Raw genomic sequence first — 25,589 nt, 5'->3', positions numbered from 1 at the left:
GCAGTATATTATAATGGTGGATGCCTGTCATGACATTACTCATTTGTTAAAATCAGTAGAACTTTACAATATAAAGAGCGAACCTTAATGTAAATGATGGGCTACATTAATAATAATTACTGATAATACTTCATTAATTTTTTGGCTGCATCTGCGGCATGTAGAAGTTTCCTGGCTCAGGATCAAAACTGTGCCACAGCAGAGACAACGCCAGGTCCTTAACCTTCTGAACTACCAAGGAACTTTGTCATTTGTTAATTTTACCAAGTGTGCTACACTAACGCAAGATGTTAACTAAGAGCAGAAACTGGGAGAGAGGAGAAAGATGCGGGAACCCTCTATTATTTGATCAATTTTTCTTTAGTAAATCTAAAACTGCTCTAAAAATTAAAACCTACTGATTTAAAAGTGAAGTTAATAGCAGAAATTAAAACTCTTGGAGTTCCCATCATGGCTCAGCGGAAACAAATCTGACTAGCAACCATGAGGATGCAGGTTCAATCCCGGGTTTCACTCAGTGGGTTAAGGATCCCGTGTTGCCATGAGCTATGGTAGGTCACAGATGCAGCTAGAATCTGGCACTGCTGTGGCTGTGGCGCAGGCCAGCAGCTACAGCTCTGATTTGAGCCCTAGCCTGGGAACCTCTGCGTGCCACCAGCATGGCCCTAAAAAGACAAAACAAAACAAAACAACAAAACAAAAAAAAAGGAAGGAAGGAAGGAAGGAAGGAAGGAAGGAAGGAAGGAATTAAAACTCTGTTTGGCCCTAGCAAGGAAAGAGCATCAATCAGAGCTCCTCCTATAGTAAAGAAACAAGTCTGCTGTTACCTTTGGACACCATACTAAACTCTAAAACTCCAGGGAATATGCAAAATTAACAAAGACCTTTATTCCCATCTTGACATTAGCACTGTAAGCTTCAGATAGCTTAAGCTTTATTGCTTTCTCACTAGTTTTTTCATTTTATCAGTAAAGGTGGCAGAATATAAGACCTTAAAAAGACTTAAGTTTTCACCTAATGCAAATAAATGAAACTCAACCCCTTATCAACTAGAAACATATTTATTAAGCAATTACTAAGTGCATTATATGCATTACTTAATTGAATCCTTAAAATGCAATCATTATTCCCATTTTACAGATGAGAGAATCATAACCTAAAAAGGTTAAATTTCTGAAGATTGAGAACCCAGATTTGAAGCTTATAGGTGGATTCAAGGCCCATGCAGCATTGCTTCTCAGTTCTGGGAAAACTGGTATAAAACTGATTACAAAAAATATATTTTAATAATTTTAAATAAGAAGAGCTACAAAAATGGAACTAAGATAGAGTACTAAATTATATAAAATACTCCTGTTTTTGTCAATCTGGAATAAGATTTGGAGTGAATATTTTTATAAACATAACTTCTATCTTGGTGCTGTGTGTGCAGAAAAGTGTGCATGTTCATGTGTGCACATGGGCATATGTTTGTGTATTATAAGAAAGTCACAGAACAAGAGAGAGAGATTTTAAGACATTGTTTAAAAATCTCCTGGTACTAATTCTGGATTATAACTTGAAAAGGTCACCAAGGTACCACAACATAACTTCTAACTGCTATACTGAGGGAGATTTATAAAGCTATATATCTCATCTCTGCTTCTTTCCAATTACTCAGTGTGGAAAATGACACTGGCCTTCCAAAACCTTAACTTATGTTTGGACCCCTTCCATCTTTTGAGTCTTATTCTAGTGTTGCTGACCATTAAAATGAACATTTCAGTGGGGCTGGAACAGTCCCATTAGTCCAAGCCAAGCTTTAGCTGTATATGGCTTGTGCTCTTTTAGAGGTTAATCTAGCCAGCCAGTTTACTTTGTTCAGAAATATTAAGCGGAAAGACTGTGACATTCAAAGAAAGGCAAAGTTCACTGGGTAAGACCCCAATAATATAATGGAGCATAAAACTTCTAGAATTTTTTACCATAATATTTTATGAAACATATGCACACACTCATATGAACAGGGATCCAATTCAAATGGTTTTGAAGGTGAGTTCAGAGTCACCACATATGCAGTATCTTTGCAAGAAATATATACTATTTCAAAAGCGCCTGGACCCAGAAGCTTCCTTTCCCTATTTATAGTGTATTATCAGTCCAGCAGTGTATTGCATTAGCATGATATAATTTGCAGCCAAAACCTAAAGTTCAGTAAAATAACACAAATTTCAGAATCGACAAATTCTTAGGTTACAGAACAAAAGGAATCACAAAGAGTAATTCTAAAGGAAGTTCTATTTTAATAATAGGTAATAAATATAAAAATTGACAACAATTATTTTATTCTCAACTTCACAACTGTGAAAGCCTTTGACACTGACTGTTATGGAAGGAGTAAGAGACTCTCAATTCCCGCATTTAAAAAAGTGAATTAGGAGTGGGCCTGATTAGAGTGAACCATTTATATTATTCTGATGTTTCCAACAAGCCCCAATGCAAGGAGCAACTATGATTCTCCTAAGGGGAAGGAAATAAAGGTCCACTTTGCATGACAAAGGTCAGATTTCTGCAGGCAAAGGAGACTTCTGTGGTTGACATTTCCTAGGCTGTCACTGTCCAGCTAAGTCCTAAGAGGTCAAGAGAGGTTCCAAATTCTGCTCAAGGCTTAGGGAACACCCCTGGGGCCACTTTAATCATTTTAAGGTCATTAAGACTTTTCTTACTCTGGTTCCAGCTTTACTCCCTTAAATCTTGCTAACACATACTGGCAATTCGGTACTGATGCAAGTTAAAAAGAAATTTAAAGTATTTAGTATTATATGCAGATCAAAAGGTGGAATCCACTTAACAACTTCTTTTAAATCTAAGATTGAGTTCAATGAAATTCAAGAAGACCATAAACGCCCCAATAGAAAAGCTCGACTCTATAACAGCTGTCCTGGTATTTATACAGTATGATCAACACCCCTCCTCTAGATTTCATTTTAATATGATGTAACTTTATGTGAAAATTATCTTAAACAGTTTCCCCAATCATCACAGATGTTTAACTATGGTAATCTTTTATTGTTTACTTTTTGCAGTAACTATTGAGTCACTATAATGCAACAACGCTGAAGTAAAAATCATCTGACTGTATTTCAGTGCTCTCTACTTAGTGCAAATACATGTCTAAACTTTCTCACAGTAAACTGGAACTACATCAAATGGATTATGTTTACAAAGGTTGTAAGAGTTCTGTCTATTTGTAATTAATGATGGGGATCTCTAAGTATTTTAGATAATGTGGAGAAAACATCTGTATTTAATTATATCATACTTTTCATAGACAATGGGAATTGAATTAAGGAATATTTTGAAACCCCTATAGAGATATAAAAGTATTAATGGCTGTTTAAGAACTTTATTGGTACAGTGCTTCAAAATGTTTGGTTTTACAGATCAACAGCCTGACACTTCATAAATATCAGATATTCAATATAAAGGGAAGAAACTTAAAATATTGGGCAAACACAGAAAATACACCACTAGAAAAAACAAGGGCTGTACCTTTTCACTATCATACATGACACGTTAAAGAGATATAGAAGATGCCTTTCCTTTTAGTACAGATTTGAATAAAAATTTGTAACACCTATCATAAGCAAGATTTCTCTTTTGAATTTTGTTGTGGAGTAAGAATTTCTACAAAGATAAATTAACAGTTTTCTATTTATTCTTCACACGGGAAGAATTCTAAGCTATTCTCATGAAATAGTAGGACAAAAGGTACTGGGTTTTAGTACTTGCCCTTAAGTAGTGAAAAAGATCAAATTTTCTCTCTGGATGCAAACTGGTTCTAAATGCCACTTCTTTTCAAAGTCAGTGTCAGTTCTGCAGTCAGTTTTCAATCTCCCAGTGGTAAGAATATATTCAAAGGCTGTGTGCACAGCAGGGTAGAAGTCTTTCTCCCAGAATGTAACTATATCACTCATCAGTAACCTCCTGCCATAAGGGGACTTGTGTTTTCTTTCCTTTTAGTGACTCCTTGGGCTCTTGAATGCCAGTCACTGCACTGAGACCTGGGGCAATATTCACATAATCTCTGTCAATAGTTCCTACACATGCCATTGGTGCAACTAAATGTCAAGGCTGCAGATCAAAGTCCCCACATTCTAAAACTCACGTCCTTTATGGATCAATTTTCATAAACTATATGCCATGTTTTAGAAATATGTGGAGGCTCACTCTTGGCTTTGTTCCTTTTATTCCAAAAAAGTTTATTTATATGAAAGGCAATCTGATTTGTAGATAATAGTGTGAAATTCTCATGCAATGCACATAACTCTTTCTTTCGTTTGCATAGCCTCCTATTGAAGTATTTTACTATACTCAGAGTCTAATAATAGACATGAAAAAGATCTTTGGGCTATTAAAATAAATATGCATGAACTGCTTTGTAATACTTGACCATCCTCTTCAGTGCCTGGTACAATATGGGCTAAATGATAGGTAATAAATTCTTACTCACGATTGATTTTATTTTTAAATCTCCATTACCCTAGAGGTAAATTAAATGACAGAAAATAGCTTTAGCATGTGTTTTTTTATAATCTATATATCCACTTTAATTATTCAAAATTGCTTAGGAAAATGAATATAATTATTGGAAATCATTTTCATTCTGCAGATTTTATATACAAATTACATAGCTTTATATCTCTTCAAGTAGATTTGAGTAAAATTCAATGGATCAAACTATCTGAGTTCAGTATCTTTTCACATCAAGTGTGTTTATAAAATTCTTCTAATTTACAACTTTCTCTAAAGAACTGTATTTGGAAAATCCCATAAGATTTAGAACATAATGTACACAAATGCTATTTATGCTTATACCCAGTGAAAATTTAAATATACTTATTATTGAGGTAAGAGCATATTACATGTTAAATATGCATATATCTGAGGGCTAAAAAAGAATATGGAAAACAAACACAGACTTAAAGCCACATAGCTATTTACTAAATTTCAACTTTATTCCAGATTCATTGTCCTGGTTCCCCTAAGCAAATTTTAATGTGATTTTATGAGATTATTAGCTACAAAGCTTCACTGTGAATTCTTCATATCATCTGTGAGACATTAGGCAAGTCACTTACTCAGAAGCCAGCTCTGGCCTTTTGTGTCTTAATGAGGGATTACAATGTAAAGTTTTTCAAAGTGAGGGAAAAGAAGATTATTATTTTCATTTTTGCAGTAAATAGTTGAGGTTCAACAGAAAAATCAAGGAAATTACAGAGGTCCTCATGAATGGAGAAGATTTAAATGTTTTGAGAAATCAAATTCTCTTTACTTCTACTCCTAATTACTAATAAGAAAATAATCTGTCTAAAATACAAATGTGATTAACCTTTATATTTATAAAGCTACTTTGATAATATACTGAATCAACTGAGGTAGAAATAAGAGTGTGTGTGTGTGTGTGTGTGTGTGTGTGTGTGTATTTGTACGTACTCATGCACATTTTTGCTTATGCTGAGGGCAGCCGTAGGGAGGACATAATAGCTATGATTCGAATCCTCTGACTTTCCTCTAGAGGTATGGCAAAATGAAACTACAGGAATGTTATGAAAGAGCAAGTGGAGTCTTCTTGTGAAGTTGACTTACCAGTTTTTCGAAGGGGGAAATCATCTTTTGCATCTTGAGCTCCTGGTAATGTGTATTTGTAAGATGGAGACGTTCCACTCAGGGGTGGAGAGCTTTGATCCAATGACGTGTGGTGGGCAGCCCTACAAAAGAAAAAGAGGGTTCACCACTTGCCCTGGAGTTTTTATTGCATGTTGGTCAGCGATAATCGGTTGCACATGCTGTAACATGTGTCTCAGCTGTGTTTATGTTCTTTCTCTTTAGTGTGTGTAAACCACAGCCTCATGTAACCAGTTGACTTTAGCAGCATTTTATGGAATGATGCAGGATGCCTAAGGATGCCCAATGTGCCTTTGGTCACATAGTCACAGAGAAAAGTTTGCTTCACTAAAGGAGAGAATTTACCAAAAGCCTGAGTTTTGATATCTGAGATTATTGTGTGTTTTCTTAAGAGTCACATTAGTGGAAAAGTCATCACCTGAATACTTTTTAGTCTACAATGCAGAACAGAAGGATTTCATTTAGGGAGTTCCCTGGTGGCTTAGTGGGTTAGGGACCTGGCATTGTCACTGCTGTGTTAGATCCCTGGCCCAGGAATTTTCACACATCACAGGTGCAGCCAAAAAGAAAAAAAAAAAAGACTCCATTAAAAAAAAAAATTGGTAGTTAGTACACGGAAGTACATGAGGGTGCCTTTTACTCAGAGACAATACTATGTCAATAGCCTCCAGGTCTCCTGACTTCCACAGCAGCCCTAGGTAAAGACTGGAGACACATCCTTTTTCAATATGAAATGGATCTTTTAAAATGTTTGTCTTACCTGCATTAATATAGTGAAAGAGATGCAGTTGTGCAACTGGAGAACAGTTTGGGTCTGAACATAGACTACCCGGTGGATATAAACATCTATAATAATCATTATATATGAAGAAAACAATGGATGAGGCACAGTATCATCACCACAAGGATGATTTTTATACTAGTGTTATTTATTTGAATTAACATTCTCAAGAATTAACTGGTTTAAGGGTATTTCATCTAGCTATAACTAGCACAAAATTATTATATTCAGATTTTATAAATTGATGACTTAACGGCAGTCCAGGAGTTGGACCCTTCTGAAGTTCAGTTCAGTACAAAAAAAGAACTGTGAAGTAACATTTGAGAGCTGGGTCTAATATACCCAAGGGAATGGCTAAAGACTCTTCATGACGAGTTGTTTGCATAAAACTGTTTCCCACTTTTAAAGAAAGGTATTAACTTTTCTTAAAATAGGCTTTAACTTAAAAGAGATATGAATTAGTTACACACCATGTATGCAATTTTGGGTAATAATACATGATTTCTTTTTCAATAACTTTGATGTTGACTGAACATTTGGAAATTTTCTTCAGGGATTGATTCCTCAAGTCAACTGACATGCATGGCAGAAATTACGTAAACCATTAAAATGTATTTACAGCGTTCTGGAATCTGCCTCATTTATCTTTTTTTTAGACGCAGAGAAGGGAAGATACTTTAAGATAGAAATACAAAAACAATACTCTTTAAATAGGACTCTTAGGAGTTCCCTGGTGGACTAGTGGTTAGGACACGGTGCTTACACTACCACGGCCTGAGTTCAATCCCTGGTCTGGGAACTGAGATCTCTCATCAAGCCACTGCATACCATGGCCAATAATAAATAGTAAAATAAATAAATTTGTAAAAATAAAGGCATAATTTTTTAAAAACTGAAAAGCAATAGTTTAAAAAAGAATATGTTAAAAAAACTTGAAGTATGCTTAAAGTGTCAACATTACAGAGTAATCAAGTATTTACTTTATCCTTATAACGTGAGGGATTAAAAAAAATTATGTGTAAAATTCTAAATATATTTTTAAAACAAGAGAGATGAAACTATGATCTATTAGTCTATTAACCAAATATGCTTTGCCTATCAGTTTTTCTCCTGACTTTAGAAATGCCACCTCCTTCATATTTCACAGAAGGAAGAACTATGTGTTACATAATATCTCTTTACTGGACTTGGGGAAACATAGTTGCACAAAAAACTGTAACACCGAAGTGTATTATGTTGTCAGCTTGTGTCAGAAGTCAATCTACTCTCATTTTTCAGGGTGGGAAGAAGTGAGGTCAGGTGGGCAGGGGTTCTAGCCCCTGAAGACTTAGCTACATCAGCTGGTTACTCCTCTGTCCTCCTGTCTTTTCCCTCCCTTGTCTTCCTTCCTTTTTTTTTTTTTTTTAATTAAGTCAAAAATCTGGGCTTGAAAAAAATAACTCAGATCTCCATCTTACATCAAGCCAAGTAAAATAAAATCTCGACCTGCCACATCTTCAGAAATTATTGTAAAGATATCAGATGCACCATCTGAGAATAGAAAAATGCAAAATATGAATATCTATGCCCCACCCGACATTTGCCAGTTATTCATTCAGCACAGAACATACGTAATACTTTCTAGCCCTTGAGATGACACTTGCTAACATTTATTGAAGAGCTGCTCTCTGTTACGGACTTTACCACATTATTTCTTAGGACCTTCCCAGAAACCCTAGAGGGCAGGTACTACTATCATGCTCTTTTTACAAAGAAACAGAGCCTTAGAGAATTTAAGGGACTTGCCCACAGCCACACAGCTGAGGACTTGGCAGGCCAGGGACTTGTGCCCCGGTCAGCTGAATTCAGAACCTGTGATCTTTATCCCTGGGAATAAATAAAGCCAAACACTGAACATACGTGTACCAGAGCTTGGGATGGCGGCTCACGGAATGATTTTTTCCATTAGTTGGAGTGTCTTTTGTTGCTGATTTACTCAACAGGAATTCTTGAAGCTTCTGCTTTACTTCTGTACTTGCCACTGCCCCTGAAACACACACATACAGAAACAGATGGTGATTTGGGGTTCTGTCCTTTCATGCCTCTGGAATATTTATTAAAAATTAAGGAGTAACAGCACTGGTCACAGCATATGAAGTTTTCCTATTAAAAACAAAATGAGAGTCTAAACAGGCTTTAGAAAGTGACAGAGTAATGTTTTGTAACTACTGCTTCAACTGCCAATTTTCAAAGAGCTTCAATGATTTCTTTAATTGCTTTTGCAGAAAGGGGATTCCCAGAATTAATACTAATTTTTTCCTAAGGTTTAAAAAATACTGCTGAGGAACAAAACACTGCCTTTAAAAAGTCAAGAATCTTGGGAGACCATAAGTGATAAAACATATTAAAATGATGTCTTCTAAATTGCTAGTTTGAAAAACTAACTTTCTATAAAAGCTCTTTTGAGCATCAAACAAATAAATATCACTGACAATTCCAGTTCAAGTCATCACATTTTAAACCTTGCTAAGACCTGATTTTCAGCTGACCTCATACAGGGGAATTATTTGGATCTGTCTCCCTCTTGTGGATAGTTAAAACAAAACAAAACAAAAAACAAAAGTGTTCTCCCTTAAATCTTAATACTACCTAGGTTACTTGAAAACTAAATGGAAACAAGGCTTGACTTAAAAAGTAATTATTACTTGAGCAGGAGGAAGACATGGAGTAATGTGGAAGTAAGTTTATTATTGAACAGAATGGCAGAGCTATATTGCCTTAGTATAACATTATTTTTAAGGTTCAAAACAAGGGAAATTGGTATCTTTGCCAAACAATGCTATGTTTACTTTTGGACATGCCCATAAACTGAATGTAGAGAGCTGACATGTGAATGTCAAAGCTTTACATTTGGGTTCATAATTTATCGTTCTACTTAAACACAGACAATTTTGACAAGTTTAATTCCGCTCTTTATCAGGCTCTTTTCTGAATGACGATCAGCTAAAGATGAGGGAAGAGATCCATCTTTTACCCTGGTGCCTCTTACTTTCTCGTCCTCTATCTTTGCCTCTGAGAGGAGGAAGCTGCTGTTCTCTGCGATGCCTCTCTACTTCCTGTTCTTGCCTCTGCTGCTCCAGTTTCTGCTCCTTTTCTAGGAGTTCTTGTTGCTGTTTTATGGCTAGAAGTTCCTGTTGCAACTTGCGAGAAGAGAAAGACATGAGAGTGTGCAATTTCTTTAAGGCTTCATAGTCATCAAAGTCCAAAATTGAAATTGGAACTTATTTGTATTTACAGTTTACCCACTTTTTTGTATACTACTGAAATCTAAAGACAAGCAACTAGTGCCATAGATGGTGTTTTTTTGGGAAAAAAAAAAGTTTTTATTGGAGGATAGTTGATTTACAATGTTGTGCCAATTTCTGCTATACAGAAAAGTGACCCAGTCATTCATACATATATATGACTATATATATATATATATATATATATATATATATACACACACACATTCCCTTTGCTATATTATTTTCCATCAGAGTTAATCTCAATAGACTTGATATATATAGTCATTAACAAGAAAGTTTTTAGGCAGCTTCATCACCTACATAGCCCTATCAAAATGTTACCAAATTCATTCAGATCTTCAGTTCCTTAGTGACTTTTCTTTATAATATGACACAGGCAAAGAAAGGCAGGACTTCCCAAGTCTTTCACAATATAAAAAACAACTGAAATCTTTACTTCTTATTCTGAGAAATGGTTTGAACATAAACTGAATCGGATAGTGCGATTTTAGTTAATTTGGGGGAAATCTACCAGAAATAAAATGAATGCTAAAAATTTCAAAATCCTACAGAGGAAGTTTTCAATAGATGAATGCATTCCATATATCCATAGCAAGCTTTTCTCTCAAAATAGCAAAAGTCTGGTTGGTTCACACAAAGCTCTGCAGATTAGAGAACTGATCAAGAAGAATTCACTCCCATAAGACTACACTTTGATGTACTATTGTCTGGCTGTCTGAATTCCTTGAATTCACTTCCACATAATGTACAACAAGAATGTGAAGCATTCTCAATAACCATGTTGAGATGTCAGATTTCTCTCAGACTGAGAAATAGACATTTATGATTAATAGTAAGTGTTCCCCCTGAGGAGTAACTAAAGACTCTGAGTTCTACCAGGCTCTGACATTACTAGATATGAGATATAGACAACTTACTACACTCCTCAAAGCACTGGTTCCTCATATGTAAGACAGAGAAATAATCTCCCTCATATATCATATTCATAATACATATGAAATTTAGGTTGTAAGTTTGAATTATACTAACTTTGCTTACTAGTACTATTTTAAACTCAATACTAATGGAATTAGTGTAATTTGCTGTTTATATTAGATGCCTAGAACTCTGAAATTGACACTGAAAAATAACAAAATAAGAATAAAAAGTTATGTGGAATGGCATCTGAGTCACTCTGGAGCAACAGATAGCCAACTCTATATGTCAAACACAACAGCTTTCCTCATCCCAGAAGGATAGGGTTAGAAGCATTTCTGGTTACTTTTCATATTAAGATCTGGAGCATTTTGGATTTGACCTACTAGCCTCTTAATGGGTGTTTCTAGATACTCCAAAAATTTCCAAATTCTGCTAACCAAAAATTTCATAATTCTGCTTCAACTTTGCCTTAAATGTTAATTCTATATAGATATTGGGGTTGGTCATAGATTCACTCAAAGCCCCAATGGAATTGAATGTTAATCTCTCTTTGGAGTCTAGAAAAACATACAATTTAATTTCCATTGCCACTATTCATTATGGAAGATTGGAGGAATGAAATTGAAAAGAAAAAAGAAACAAAACTTCACTCCTCTAGTTTCAGATATTCCAGTGCAAGACAGAGGCAGAAACAATTAGGTGCTTTGGAGGCAGACAAGCTACAAATACTGGAGCATCCATTTACTGGCTGTGTGGTCTGGAACAGGTTACAGCATTTCTCTCTGCCTCAGATTACTGGCTGGGAAAATAGGATAATAGCATCTAATTCAACAGATGTAGACTATAGAAGCCTAAGATGAATCTTAGGCCAATATAAACACAAATATAAGTAAAGCATCATACTATGCCTTCCTCATAAAAACAAAATGTAAATGAACGTTAAATGCACCAACTTTTAGCCTTGCTCATAAAAAATGCAAAACAATAAAAATTTTAAAAATTAAACCAAAAGAACTCCTTAAACTTAAAAGAAAATTTTAAGTATGCTTTTAGTTTTGAAAAAAAAAACCAACTTATTATTACTTTAAAAAATCAATCCAGGAGTTCCTGTTGTGGCTCAGTGGTTAACGAATCTGACTAGGAACCATGAGGTTGTGGGTTCGATCCCTGGCCTTACTCAGTGGGTTAAGGATCTGGCGTTGCTGTGAGCTGTGGAGTAGGTCGCAGACACGTGGCTTGGATCCCAAGTTGCGGTGGCTCTGGCATAGGTGGGTGGCTACAGCTCCGATTCGACCCCCTAGCCTGGAACCTTCATATGCCGTGGGAGTGGCCCAAGAAATGGCAAAAAGACAAAAAAAAAAATCCAAAATCTAAGTTTTGCTTTTAGTTATCGCAGAATCACTTTTCTTTTCCCCTTTTTATACTATCTTCCAGATGTCAGTAGACCTGCTATATCCTACCTTGTTTGGGGCAAATTAACAATTACCTATTTGCTTCTATTAACTTTTGAGTAAACTCAAACAATTAATTACTTTAAAAATGTTTATGCTGATCTTTACAACTACAAAAGGCATCAAACATAAATGAAAAGAAATATCTAAATCTGACACATCAATATTGCCCTATATTAGGGCAATACAACTTGCACACCACAGCAGAATGAACCAGATAGTTACTTAAATCTTGAAGTATGGTGAAGAATATAAATTTTATCCATTTGTCACCATTGTCATCCTAACATGCCCAGAATGAATGAAGAAAAGCTAGACATCTATTACTGTTTCAAATAATGTTTCAGAATCATTCAAAAATAAGTCTATGAACTAAATCAAAGTTTCCTATACTGTAAAATATAGCCATGATTCATATGGGTCTCAAACCAAAATCCTTACTCTTATTTTAAGGTCTTTTACGGAGCAAAAAATCGCAAGCGTTCTTTCAGTCAAGTTCACTAAAAGGAGAAAAAATTTACATCAGGTGTCAAAGAAGCTTTTTTTGAAAATTAGATAAAATAGGCCTTCTAGGCTAAGGAAATAGAGAATAAGAAACATAAGGAAGAAATAGCATTTTTACCTTCTGAGATGCTATAATATCAATGTGATAAAATTATATAATATTAACATAATTAGTTATTTATATTACCCCACACAAATGTGCTTGTATTTGATATGCAAGTGGGTAAAAGAGCAAGTGCCTATAATATAGTAAGATATGATATAACACATAATTTATTTTATTCATAAATTTATTAATAAACTCATAAAATTATTCATTAAATTAATAGATTTATTTTAATACTTAATATTTTATTAATAAATTAACATGCAGTTAAGTCATTTTTGAAGGAATTGGACATAAAAATGCACTTTTTATTATGGAGTTCCTGCTGTGGCACAATGAGATCGACAGTTTCTTGGGATCACTGGGATGCAAGTTCAATCCCTGGCCTGGATCAGAGCATTAAGTATCCAGCATTGCCCCAGGTGTGGCTTATGTTGCAACTGTAGCTCAGATCTGATCCCTGGCCTGGGAACTCCATATGCTGCAGGGTGGCCAAAAAGAAAAAAAAAGAACTTATAAATATCTGGGGCTTTATATTACTGTCATAATAAATTCAAATTAAACATCCACTAAGTCAGACCAAAATAGCTTTGTTTCAAATATCTTTTTTAAGAAGTTCCCACTATGTTGCAGTGGGCTTAAGTATCTGGCATTGTCTCTGGGTGGCATGGTTTCCATCCCAGGCTAGGTCCAAGTTAAGGATCCAGAATTGCCACAGCTATGGCATAGGTTGCAGCTGTAGCTTGGATTCAACCCCTGGCCCAGGAACTCCCATATGCCAGAGCTGTAGCCCTGGGTGTGTGTTGGGGGGAGATGCTGAAAGACATAAAAAAATGAAGTAATATTTATCTCAAGATACAAGAGAATAAACAGATACACAGACACATTTAGAATGATCTGATAATAAAATAGTCCATCAAAAAATTCTGGGATATGGACATATTCTCCTAGAATAATTTAAACAATTTGGGTCTCAAATTGTTAACTACTCCCAAAATTCTTTCAATAAATTCTTATCTATAGTCTCTTAGACTTATACAAAAACACTGAAAATATCTGCACCAGCTTCTTTATATATAATTCTATTGAGCTTTTCATTATGTTATTATTTTATATGTATATACATTATGAGGTCTTTTCCATAAGGAAGGTTAAGACATATTCAGAACATCCACTTACAGACAAAAGACAAAAATAAAAAATAGAAAAACGCTTGGAGTTCCTGCCATGGCTCAGCAAAAACAAATCTAGCATCCATGAGGATGCAGGTTTGATCCCTGGCCTCACTCAGTGGGTTAAGTATCCAGCGTTACCGAGAGCTGTGGTGTAGGTTGCAGACACGGCTCAGATCCTGCATTGCTGTGGCTGTGGCTGTGGTGTAAGCCAGCAGCTACAGCTCTGATCAGACCCCTAGCCTGGGAACTCCCATATGCCATGGGTGAGGCCCTAAAAAGACAAAATAAAAGAAACAGAAAAAGGCTCTTGGAGTTCCCTTGTGCTGCAGCAGGTTAAAAATCTGGTGTCGTCACTGCAGTAGCTTGGATTGCTGCTGTAGTAGGAGATCAATTCCTGCCCTGGGGACTTCCATAAGCTGTGGACATAGCCAGAAAAAAAGAAAAGAAAAAGGCTCTCTCTTCACATAATGTGACTAATTTATCCTCTCTGGTAAATACTATGCAGATCCTTTAGAAATAGAAAATGGCTCCTTCCAAGCTCATGGATCATCTTGGTGGAGAGCAGATTAGGCAAATGGACAAAATCATGAGGAAGAAAAATCTAAAAAAGGGTGGGAAAGTTACTATTCCCTACTACAGATGCTGTAAACTAAAGGATAAAAGAGTATAGAGGCCCCTCTCCAAGAAGAAAAGCAGGGTTTTCTTGCCAGGATTCCTACTACTTACCCAATTTTCAACCTCTGCTCTAAATCTGCCTGTTCCCATAACTGTGTTAGAACTGTGCCTCTACTTAGTACAACCACAGTGCCCTTCCAGCCGTGCATCCACATCTTATCACAGTGGAACAGCCCCCCGTGCTCCTCCTATGCCCATGTTATGGCACAGGCTCCCTGAGTCAAAGGTCAGAGACAAAGAAACGTTTGCTACCTTGATGTGCTCCTGAAGTTGAGCCTGATGCTGCCGTGTCAAGTTCTCATGCTGTTTCTGAAACTCTGCAATCAAGAGCTGCTTCTGGATTTGCTGCTGTTGCTGAATGAGCAATAACTCCTGCTGCAATTGTTTCTCACGGACAACAGGGTCCACCACAGGCATCATCATCCTGAGGTCTGTCCTTAGGTCTAAAGGCGAGATGGGCTCCAGGCCCACAGGAACCTCTGACTTCACATCCACTGGAGACACAGAAAGAAAGAAAAAAAAAGAGTGAGAGAGTGACAGAGGATAGAAAATTAGCACATTGACTTAGAAGCAAAAAGTGAAGGTCACTATCCTCCATTCAACAAATTTTACCTCAACAAATCTAGTCCTTTTTTTCAAAATGATGATAAAAGGTCTTCTGTATATCAGTTTTGATAAAATGAACCATATGCTAATTTTAGCCTGCAATTTGTACTCTGCCATGAAATCTTCCACATCTCCCTTTTTCAAAGAGATGATGCCAAAGAAATGTTGATACAAAACTTATTCTACTGGACCTCTCGCCAAATTCAAGTCAACTTAGGACAAACAAGTGCAACTCTATTGAGGAAAAAAATGTACATTATACAAAAAACTTCTAACCCAACAAATTTTTTACACTTGCAAACAATTTTGTTTGTAACCAAAGTCAGAAGATATATTATAAGACATATGCCTTATGAAGTAAAGCTTTTAACATAATGTATTTATTTGGTTATTGGACTAGCAAAGAAAAAGTACAAATCTGCATGCATGCTAAAATGTGGGAAATGGTAAGAATAAAGAATATATAGACCCAGTGTAGACAGGAGTCACCTAATTTTCCACTTGAAATATTTTTTAAAACATAACACTATGGGAACCAAAAAAAAAAAAAAAGATTCTGTAAGTCGACTGTGACATGCAGGCTGCCAATTTTCAACCTCTGCTCTAAATCTGCCTGTTCCCACAACTGTGTTAGAAAGTATGTTGTTACCCTGTATTTTAAGTTCTCTAGGTCTCAGTTCCCTCATATGTAAAATGGAGATAATTACCATTACAGTCATAAAATAAAGTTGTTAAAAGGATTAAATGAGATCACCCACTCAAATGACTGACAACATATAGCACATTCCTCAATAAATGCTTTATGGGTTTTTTTTTAATTATGTAAAAATGAAAATTTCCTATAGGTTTAAATAAAGCATCAATAATGTGGGGCTAACCAAACAAAAATATGAGGGTCAAGTATGAAAATATAGCTGTATATGATTTCTATTAAATATTAGGGGGGAAAAACACAAACTTCTAGAAAAAATTTAAAACAAGAAAACAATATAGCTAAACAACTAAAACAGTCCACCTTCACTATTAAAGAAATGCACACTTTAAGTCACTATCAGGGATCATTTTCTAATTATATATACATATGATTCACATATAGGCAGATGTGTAGGTACAACAACCTCCCCTTGCATAAGATAAACATACGACTAAGTAGAAAATTATATATTGCAAATGGCACTGCCAACTGGTTTAAAACTTTTGAGAAAGCGATATGTGATATAATAATTTGGTGATATGTATCAAAAGGCATTAAATATTTCAACCATTTGATTCAAGTTTGCCAACTCTAGGAATATATCTTAAGGAGATACTACTAGAGGAAGAAACAGTTCAAGGTCATACTGTTTACTCAAGTATTATTAAGTTAATTGAAATCACCTACTACAAGGAAATGTTCAGTAAAATATGTCACATCCATTAGGTGGAAAAATATGCAATCATTAAAAATAATGTTTATGGGAACATGAAAAATGCAGTTAAAACATTAAGCGAAAGAACAATGATAAAAGTGACATATACACTATGATAAAACTCTTTAAATATCACTTAATTTAGTCAGTATACATTTATTGAAAACCTTAAGATTCTCAAGTTCATTCTAAATGTTTCTGTTTTACTCCAGAACCCATGACAAAAAAATTCTAGCCTTCATAGAGCATATATTTTATTGGGGATTTAATGGTATTAGTCTCTGGATTCTATTCGCAAAGCCTGGTGAGCTAGAGAACAAAATAAGGTCATATTTGGGGTGGAAATATGAATAATTTTCTCCCTTCTACTTTTCCATATTTTTCCAAATTGCATCTAATGCTCTGACTACTACTCTGAGTAACTTAAATTTATAGATTCTAGGTTGGGAACCACAAAGTTAATATCCCATGTGGACATAAGAGCTATTTTCAGCAATCAAGAAAGCCTAACAGAAATCCTGTCTATGGAAGTTAAGGCTTCAAATACTAAACGAAACATTAATGTCCTGTTTATCATCTGTGTGCACATACAGGCATACGTTTGTACAGGCACGTGTGTGCGTGGGCATGTAGGGGTGGAGTGCAGGAACTGCTATCAGTCTTGGTTGTTAACACTGGTGATTTTTCAATGTATAAATCAGAAGAGCTCACATTAATGGAACTGCAGACGTCACTTGAATGAAAATGGGAAAACAGTTTATTAATAAGCCATATTTGGTGGACAACGGTCTTCTAAAACATGATGTTTATGAAAGGAAAAATATTAATTATAATAAGTACGGAACTAAATGAGGATGATAATGGCTGGTAAGACCTCTTGGTCACAGTGTCCAATGCACAACTTTCAATTAAGGTTCTAAAGTAACATGAGATTTCTGAGCATTCATTTATAGAGGTGGCATAATCCCAACCCAAATCAAAGGCTATTAATGATATATTTCATTTTTACATTTAAGGCCAACTAAAACCTCAGTTTTTACATGGACATCCCAATAAACAAATTTAATCCTATAAAGACAAAATGTAAAATTTCAAGAGCCCCTAGGGTATCTTCTTGCTGGCATTCTTACTACTCATAAACTATAACCATCATCCCCTCAAAAAAGTGCCCCTCAAAAAAAGATAAGGGAAAAGAAGAATCGCGGTATTCTCCAAAACAGCTAATGTAAGCCTCAAAGGGTAATTTGACTTCTTAACCTACTATCCCAACAGAAATGATTGTGTCTAACTGCTTGCCTTTGTTCAGAGACTAATCACTAAATTGTGAAAAATCACCCTCAACTTACAAAAACTGCTCTTGATTATAAATAATTGCCCAAGACTGAGAGAGAGCGGCAGGCAAGATCCCAGTCTTTCATCCAATTTATTCAGCAGCAATCCACATTCCATTTGTCTAGACTAAATATAGCAGCGTTTATACAAGAAATCAATAGTGCTTGCAGAGAGGAGAGCAAAGGCATGAATATTTCATCAAACTCAGAGAGAAATAGCAATCAGCAAACTGATGGTTCTGTGTAGGTCATCTCTGGCCTGCTGGATTAGTTCCTGGTACTTGGACAATAGCTCATCTCTAGCTAATCATAATCACATCAGAGCCATTCTTTCTATTTTTAACATTAATTGCATTGTGGGTGACAAAGGCTCATCGGATTCCAAAAGGAATGACGGATTTTTCTCACATCTTCTATGACAGGCTAATAAGCCTCCCCAGGAGCAATAATAGTAACACAATACCAGGGCTGAGTTTCAACAAGTTACAGTCACTTACACATTACAGAATGTGAAAGAAAGGGCACTGTCCACAGCTGCTGTATTATCAGAATCAGAAATAATCAACTGACAAGGAAAAATTAACAACCAATTTTAACAGTGGAGAAATGGAGTCATTACTGTTCATAACATTTCTTGTCTAGGAACAAGCAAATTCTGTACAAATTACTTAAATAGGTGGCCAGTGATATATAAGTTAGAAGGAAATTAATGATAACAAACAGCAGCGTGAGCATTAGTTATAAACAAATCCTGATTTCTTTTCTTTTTCTTTTTTGGCTGCACCTGTAGCATATAGAAGTTCCTGGGCCAGGGATCAAATTCAAGCTGGAGGTGCAACCTATGGACACAGCTGCAGCAATGCCAGATCCTTACCCAGCACCTCCAGAGACAAGCAGGAACATTAATCCACTGTGGCACAGCAGAAACCCAAAATCCTGGTTTCTTAACAGATCTCCTAACTTTATTTGGACTTACTCTATTTGTGTGAGATTTCACACACATGCCAACATTTATATTAACATTCTAATACCAAACGCCCAGTCAGAACATTTCCACATAGATGCTAACCAAACTTAATTAAATTTCATCTTAATCTTAATTTATCACTTTACAAAGTCCTTCTCATTCTTTCCTCAGTGTTTTTCTTTTCCTTCCTTTTTTGTCTGTTTGTCTTTTTCGGGCCAAAAAAATAGGTTCCCAGGCTAGGGAACCTGTGGCATATGGAGATTCCCAGGCTAGGGGTCCAATCGGAGCTGTTGCTGCGGGACTGCGCCAGAGCCACAGCAATACCATATCTGAGCCACATCTGCAGCCTACACCACGCTCACAGCAACGCCAGATCCTTAACCCACTGAGTAAGGTCAGGGATCAAACTTACAACCTCATGTCAGATTTGTTTCCGCTGCACCATGATGGGAACTCCTCCTCAGTGTTTTTCTTAATTGTGCTTTGATGGTTACTCCTTCTTCTGTTTAGCATTTACTAAGCCACGCAATTTTTCAGAAAGTTTTTAGTTTTTTAAGAAACATGGAAACAAAAAAGCTACCACTCCAAAATAAAAATCTCAGCTCATAGAGATGTTTGTGATAATTATATTTATTTAAGCAACACATATACTTGTCCAGTTATAACTAAATTTCTTTTATTTAATTCCAAGAACTTTAAAGAGTTAAATCAAAGTACTAAGGATACTCTAAATAGCCATGGCATGTTTCTTTTCTTTCGGAAAGGAAAATATATTTGATGAACAACTTAAAATGGAAGATCTCTCTTTTTTTTTTTTTACAGTACAAATAGACTTTATTTTTATGATATTATTTTTTAACTACTTAATGAATTTTATTACATTTATAGGTGTACAATAGCCATGGCATGTTTTTTAATTGTTCACATTACATGCTATTATTTGTCAGTAGGTAAGAAGGGAGAATTTTCACATGCTCAAAACCAGGAATCTTTGGTTGCTTCTTCATCATCTGGCTTACAAACAAGAAGCCCTCCATTTTAAGAAAATCTTAAGTGAACAACTTGCAAACCTCATGGATGTAAAATTTCTAAGAATGCAAATTTGACCATTTACCACTATCACAACAACGGCTGAAGTCTGTTTATGCTGTTCCCCTGAATGAGATCCTGAAGCAATATAGTGCAAAACATAGGCTTTCACCAAAAAAAAAAAAAAAAAAAGGCACAGGCACAATCTCACCACCAACTTGTGTCAATTTTGTTAAAAGTTGAAAATTTTAAAAAATGCAACAAAAAAAGGAACCATGTTTAAAGATTTCACTTAAGATTCATAGTCACAGCAGCTATAGGTCGGGATACAGTATCACCAGTGCTCCCTGGAGCCTGTTTATGTGGAAATTCAGTTTCTTGCATCAACAAATGGTTGATCACAACCACTGGCAGGTGGACATAGGAACAACAATTTCTAGATCTGGGAGAATCAAATGTTGTTAAGATCATCTGTTCAGCATCTTTCATTCTTCCTTTCCTGCACAGAAATCTGTATGTTTGGGCCTGCAAACTCAAGAGTTTTCCTGACCATGGAAAAAGGCTGCCTGCCTGTGCCGCTTTGTACTTTAACTTCATCCAGTCAAATCTGTGGGCTTATCAGTAGTTCAGGGTTCAGAAGAGAATATGGAATAGAGGCCTTGGGTACATGCAATCTGGGGTTTTTCAAAGTATAGCCTATAATAGTAGTTTAAGTACCTGGGAAATTCAGTAGCAATTTCTATGAAACTTCATCAGGAAGAGACATCTTTTACTAATCTTTTCACATTTTTTCTTTTTTTACAGCCTTTGCCAGGGCAGGCTGGTTCTATTAAAATATGCCTCTGTGTATCCTAATGATACCATGTCATCTAAGAAACTCTGCTCAATGCCAAGATTCAGGGAAGCTAGTCTGTCAAATAATGCCAGAGAGATTATTATCTGGTTTACTGTGTCTTAAACTCTTTGAACACACACATGCAATTCTACCCACCATCTGGGTCAGCTAACAGAAGTGCAGTTTTCACTGTGAGCCCGCTTGAGCAGAAATTGGAGAGGTCTTGGGGAACGGGTGGAAGAAGATCTACAACTAGCACATTACAGTCTTTGTCCTATGGACAGCACTTCGTGTGTGGGATGTTTGCTCTGTTACAGCAATGGCGAATATCTAGCTTTTGTGATTTGACCTTACTGCCACTTATTCTCCATTGATAATGTTGATCACCAGAGATAGATTGAGGTAGAATTCATGGGCTTCGGGAAACAAATAGAAGAACTTAAATCTTTCAAAGATCCTTTAACTCCATGAAATTGACTTAAATTAGTTTAAACCACTTTGATATTTCCTTTTCTGAAATGCTACCACTCCCCACCCCTTTTCTTTTAACATTGATTTGGAACCAAAGAAATAGAATTTTGTAATTTTATTTATACTCTTCTCCTTTATATGTTTTTCGTTACATCACAACATAAAGTTACTGAGGGCAGGTCCACATATGATACCAGTTTGTATCTTCTGTTCTTCCAGCTCTTTGTCTCAGTAACTACCCTGCAGCATAAATTCTTAAGTATAACATACTTTTTTTTTTTTTGGTCTTTGGTCTTTTGAGGACCACACCCACGGCATATGGAGGTTCCCAGGCCAGGGGTCTAATTGGAGCTATAGCTGCTAGCCTACACCACAGCCACAGCTACACCAGATCCGGGCCGCATCTGTGACCTACACCACAGCTCAGGCCAATGCCAGATTCTTAACCCACTGAGTGAGGCCAGGGATCGAACCTACAACCTCAAGGTTCCTAGTCAGATTCATTTCCATTGCGCCATGACGGGAACTCCAAGTATAACATATTTAATATCATCTAAAGAAACTATCACTGTTTAGAGTTGTATGTATCTAAAATAACATTGAAATTATGGTTTTTATATTATCATCAGGTTGACATCTCACTTTTCATTCACACCTTTATTCAGCAAAAATTTATAAAGCCATGTTAAATGCCAAAACAGTTTTTAGTCAACAAGAGAACTAAGGAACTGCCTTCAAAGAACTCATGAGCAGATGCACATCAACCCATAAGCCTAGGTAGAAAACATGAAGCATTAAGGGCAGGTATTTTGGTGTTTCAGAATTCTACCTGGGTCCTCTTCTATTTCTCTTCAGGACTCTCAATGATGATATCTTCATCTCCCAGGACTTTATTTGCTTCCTATAAGGTGAAAATTCTGTCTTCAGCCTAACCACCTATTCTAAACTTGCCACCTCTATATAAAGTCACTACTGGTACACAGTATTTAACTGCCTTAGACTATTCTTTCTCCAGTATGTCTGGTCTCAGTTGGTGTAGTCAGAGAACATGGAAGAGCTATTTGACTCTTCTTTCCCCTTTATTATCCATATCCAATTGACAGAAATAATGTTTTATACTCCTAAATGTATTTTTTAATTCATCAAGCTTTCTCTACTATCACTGCCTGTTTTATGAAAGCAGTCCTTTGTCACTTTCCTGGGTAAAACTCAAGAGTGGAACTCCAATCTTTAACATGAGGGTCTGTCCTTCTACAATGTGCTTTGCTGGCATTCTCAGCCTCAACACCTCCTATTCTCCCTTCATTTGTCCCACTGATCTTTCAGTCCTTGAACACACTATGCTCTCCTGTCTCAGAGATTTCTCATCTACATTGTCTCTTCCTAAATTCCAACCCCACCCCATTTTTCTATATTGATTCTTACTTATTCTTCATATTTTGGCCGAAAATGATTTGATGTAGGCCGTATTTCTGAGTCTCAATGCATTTTCTCATTAAATTTTGCAATTCCTTTTATAACATTTTTAATTGATTTCACCATTATCCTAAGTATCATGAAAAGAGGAACTCTATTTTCAGTGCCTGGTACAGCATAAAAACATAGTAATGCCTCAATGAATACCTGAAAGGAATGAAGGAGCAGGTGAATGAGTGATAGTTATATGAACCATGCGGTACTAAAATTAGAAACACATATGCACATATGCATATACACATATATATATATCCAATTAAAAATCCTAAAGCAAATAATTACTTAGTACTTCTTTTTGATTATCTGGGTCCAAATAAAAATTACTTGATTGCTTTAACTATTTATAAGTGAATGAGTTTCTAGCATAAGTATTTGGAAGAAGCAATCTCAAAAAAATTTTTCCACCTCAGATGTCATTTCACATTTACCAGATCCCAAAGTATCTCTTAAAACTCAGTGTGCTGACAGGTGACAACCACCAAAGTGGGGCAGGGGCTCTGGGTAAAATAAAACCTACCTATCCATGCTGTTTGCTTCAGTCGGGACCACTAATAGGCCACAATTTTGAATTACCTAAATAGTAAAGCCTAATTCATGAATGATTAACCGACATTATGGTATTAGAAAATTAGACAAGAAACAATAAACTGTAAACTAAGAATTATTTTCAAATGTCCAATTTGAAAAATGAAGAATTACTCAAAGGATAAATCTGCTTAAGGTTATTTAATCAAAATGATTGAACATTTCCCCTAAAATATTCAATAATTTATTTTTCTAAAAAAATCAAACATTCTACAAAATAAAAGTGCCTTTTATTGAAATGTGTGGAATCATTCTGGAAGGCTTATTTTTTCTGAAAAAGTAAATTAATAAATTTCAATGTGCCTAACATCAAAAATGGAAAATGGGAAAACAAATAATACAAACCTCAATTTGAAGACAAAGTTACCCAAATTTCACTTTTTTAATACAAGTAAATAGTATTCACTGATTTTCCACTATTATTATTTACAATGACATTAAAATGAAATAAAAAGAATTAGTACATTAATTAAACTTGAAAAGATAATTTTTATAACAAGAATTATTTAATTAGTCCAGAAATATAATTCTCCCTCAGAGTGATTCTCTTCAAGTTATACCTGTCTGTAATATCTTTAAGGTGCATTAATTTGTGGCAAAAATGAAAATAAAATAAATGCAAGAAGCAATCTGGGCTTTGATTTACTATCCTCTTATTTCCCAGGAGTCTGAACAGGAAACAAAAATAACCACAAATGACTAAAATATCAGTAGGGCTTGAAATATCAACATTTAAGCTAAAGAAAGCTAACTTTTTAATCAAAGCCTTACTATTTTGATTTACTTAATTCAAATTCCCTCTCTGCAAATATGCTTTTGAATTAAGCAGTCATAACAAACCATAACACCAATATGAACTGCCAACTCATTTAATACCCACTTAGTTCTAAAGTATCATAGTGTTTGCTAGTTCTTCACTATTTGAGAACCAAGTAACAGCTTCATTGAGCTTCCTGTAGTGTGGAAACAAAATCAAACCAATTTATGTGACTTCAAGGTAACAAGACCTAAGAACCTAATCCATATTATTTTGTAATTTGAGATTAAAAATCTAACATAATGGTACCTGTAAATGAAATCTTTTTCAAAGTGCTCAAAAATAGGGAATGTAGGTTTTGATCTAAAAAGAGTTACTTATTTAGTCACGTATACATTCATCATCTGGGATGTAGAGCAAACTGACTTCTGTAACAACTACAATGAAGGTACAGAAAATTGTCTCCTCCATATATTTTTTTTAAAGTCACTTTCTTTTGGCCACGCCCATGGCATGCAGAAGTTCCCAAGCCAGGGATCAAACATACACTACAGCAATGACAACACCAGATCCTTAACCCACTGAACCACCAGGGAACTCCCTCTATATTTTTTCCCATAACTTGTATTTTCTTCTAGGTTATAGCCAAGTACTAAATAATTACCATTTTCAGGCAGCTAATACAACTTGCTTCTCATTATGAAAACTTAATATTTGAGGCAGGGGATTCCCCTCTAACTCCAGATTTCATTTCAAAGATCTGGAATGTAATATAACTTTAATAAATTTCAGTTTAATAAATATTGGTTGAATAAATGATTCTCTTAGCAGATACCCCTCTGTAACGCCACTCTTTTTGAGCAAATTACACTTATTTATTCATCAAATATGTTTTTTCAAAGAATATGTTCCCACTCTTCCATTTGGAATCCTTGTCTGCAGAAATATGTAACCGTGTTCTGTTTTGATAGAAAAAGAAGAAGAACTTTTATTGGTTCTTGTGTCCTGCCAGCAAGAAACAACTACCTTTAACCTAAAAAATTTTCAGTATTTTCTGAAAGCTTCAGTGCTTAATAAATTCAAGACCACTGTGTATATTAAAAGGGTGCAGGAAAGCATATGGAGAAAAAAAAGCAAAAATGCCATACTTGATGTTTCTCTCATTTTCCTCTTTGATTTAAACCATGTCTTTTCCTTTTCTACCCTCTAATCATCAATCTTGGATAATAGGACTAGGACTTCAACCAATGCATTTTTTTTTTCCTTCCCCAGATCTCAGTTGTTTCCTAAGTTCTGAGGAAATCTTTATTACAAAACAAAAGTCTTAAGGTCTCACTAAAACCCTCTAATATAGGGCTGCACTTGCTTTTAAAAAGCAAAAACATTTCTTTAAACAGCTGGACATTTTTCTTCAAATAAAAACTTATTAATAGTCCCAACGTATAAAATCAGCATGAGAGCAACTGTTAAGGAGGAACCAATGTCCCACCCACTCATTTCCTCCCCAGCCCCTTCCCCTGGGAATCCAGACTCCGTGGAATTCAGTTTGTAAAACGCTG

The 25,589-nt window shown here is 35.5% G+C and overlaps 1 protein-coding gene across 17 annotated transcripts in view; it reads right to left on the bottom strand.

Moving 5' to 3' along the window:
* Positions 1–25,589, bottom strand: part of HDAC9 (histone deacetylase 9) — a 959,143-nt gene that overhangs the window by 409,059 nt on the left and 524,495 nt on the right. For 10 of the 17 annotated variants that reach the window (XM_047752014.1, XM_047752015.1, XM_047752022.1 and 7 more), the window contains 4 exons: positions 14,817–15,058; positions 9,477–9,627; positions 8,348–8,474; positions 5,629–5,750 (listed from right to left, as the gene is read on the bottom strand). In XM_047752014.1, the coding sequence (XP_047607970.1) occupies positions 5,629–5,750; positions 8,348–8,474; positions 9,477–9,627; positions 14,817–15,058 (642 nt within the window). The remainder of the gene's footprint in view (positions 1–5,628; positions 5,751–8,347; positions 8,475–9,476; positions 9,628–14,816; positions 15,059–25,589) is intronic. The other 7 variants (XM_047752020.1, XM_047752012.1, XM_047752025.1 and 4 more) reach the window with 3 other exon arrangements.

This window comes from Phacochoerus africanus, chromosome 11 (assembly GCF_016906955.1).
Source record: "Phacochoerus africanus isolate WHEZ1 chromosome 11, ROS_Pafr_v1, whole genome shotgun sequence".
NCBI lineage: Eukaryota > Metazoa > Chordata > Mammalia > Artiodactyla > Suidae > Phacochoerus > Phacochoerus africanus.
The sequence above is the reverse complement of the archived record's forward strand: the minus strand, read 5'-3'. Positions and strand labels throughout refer to the sequence as shown.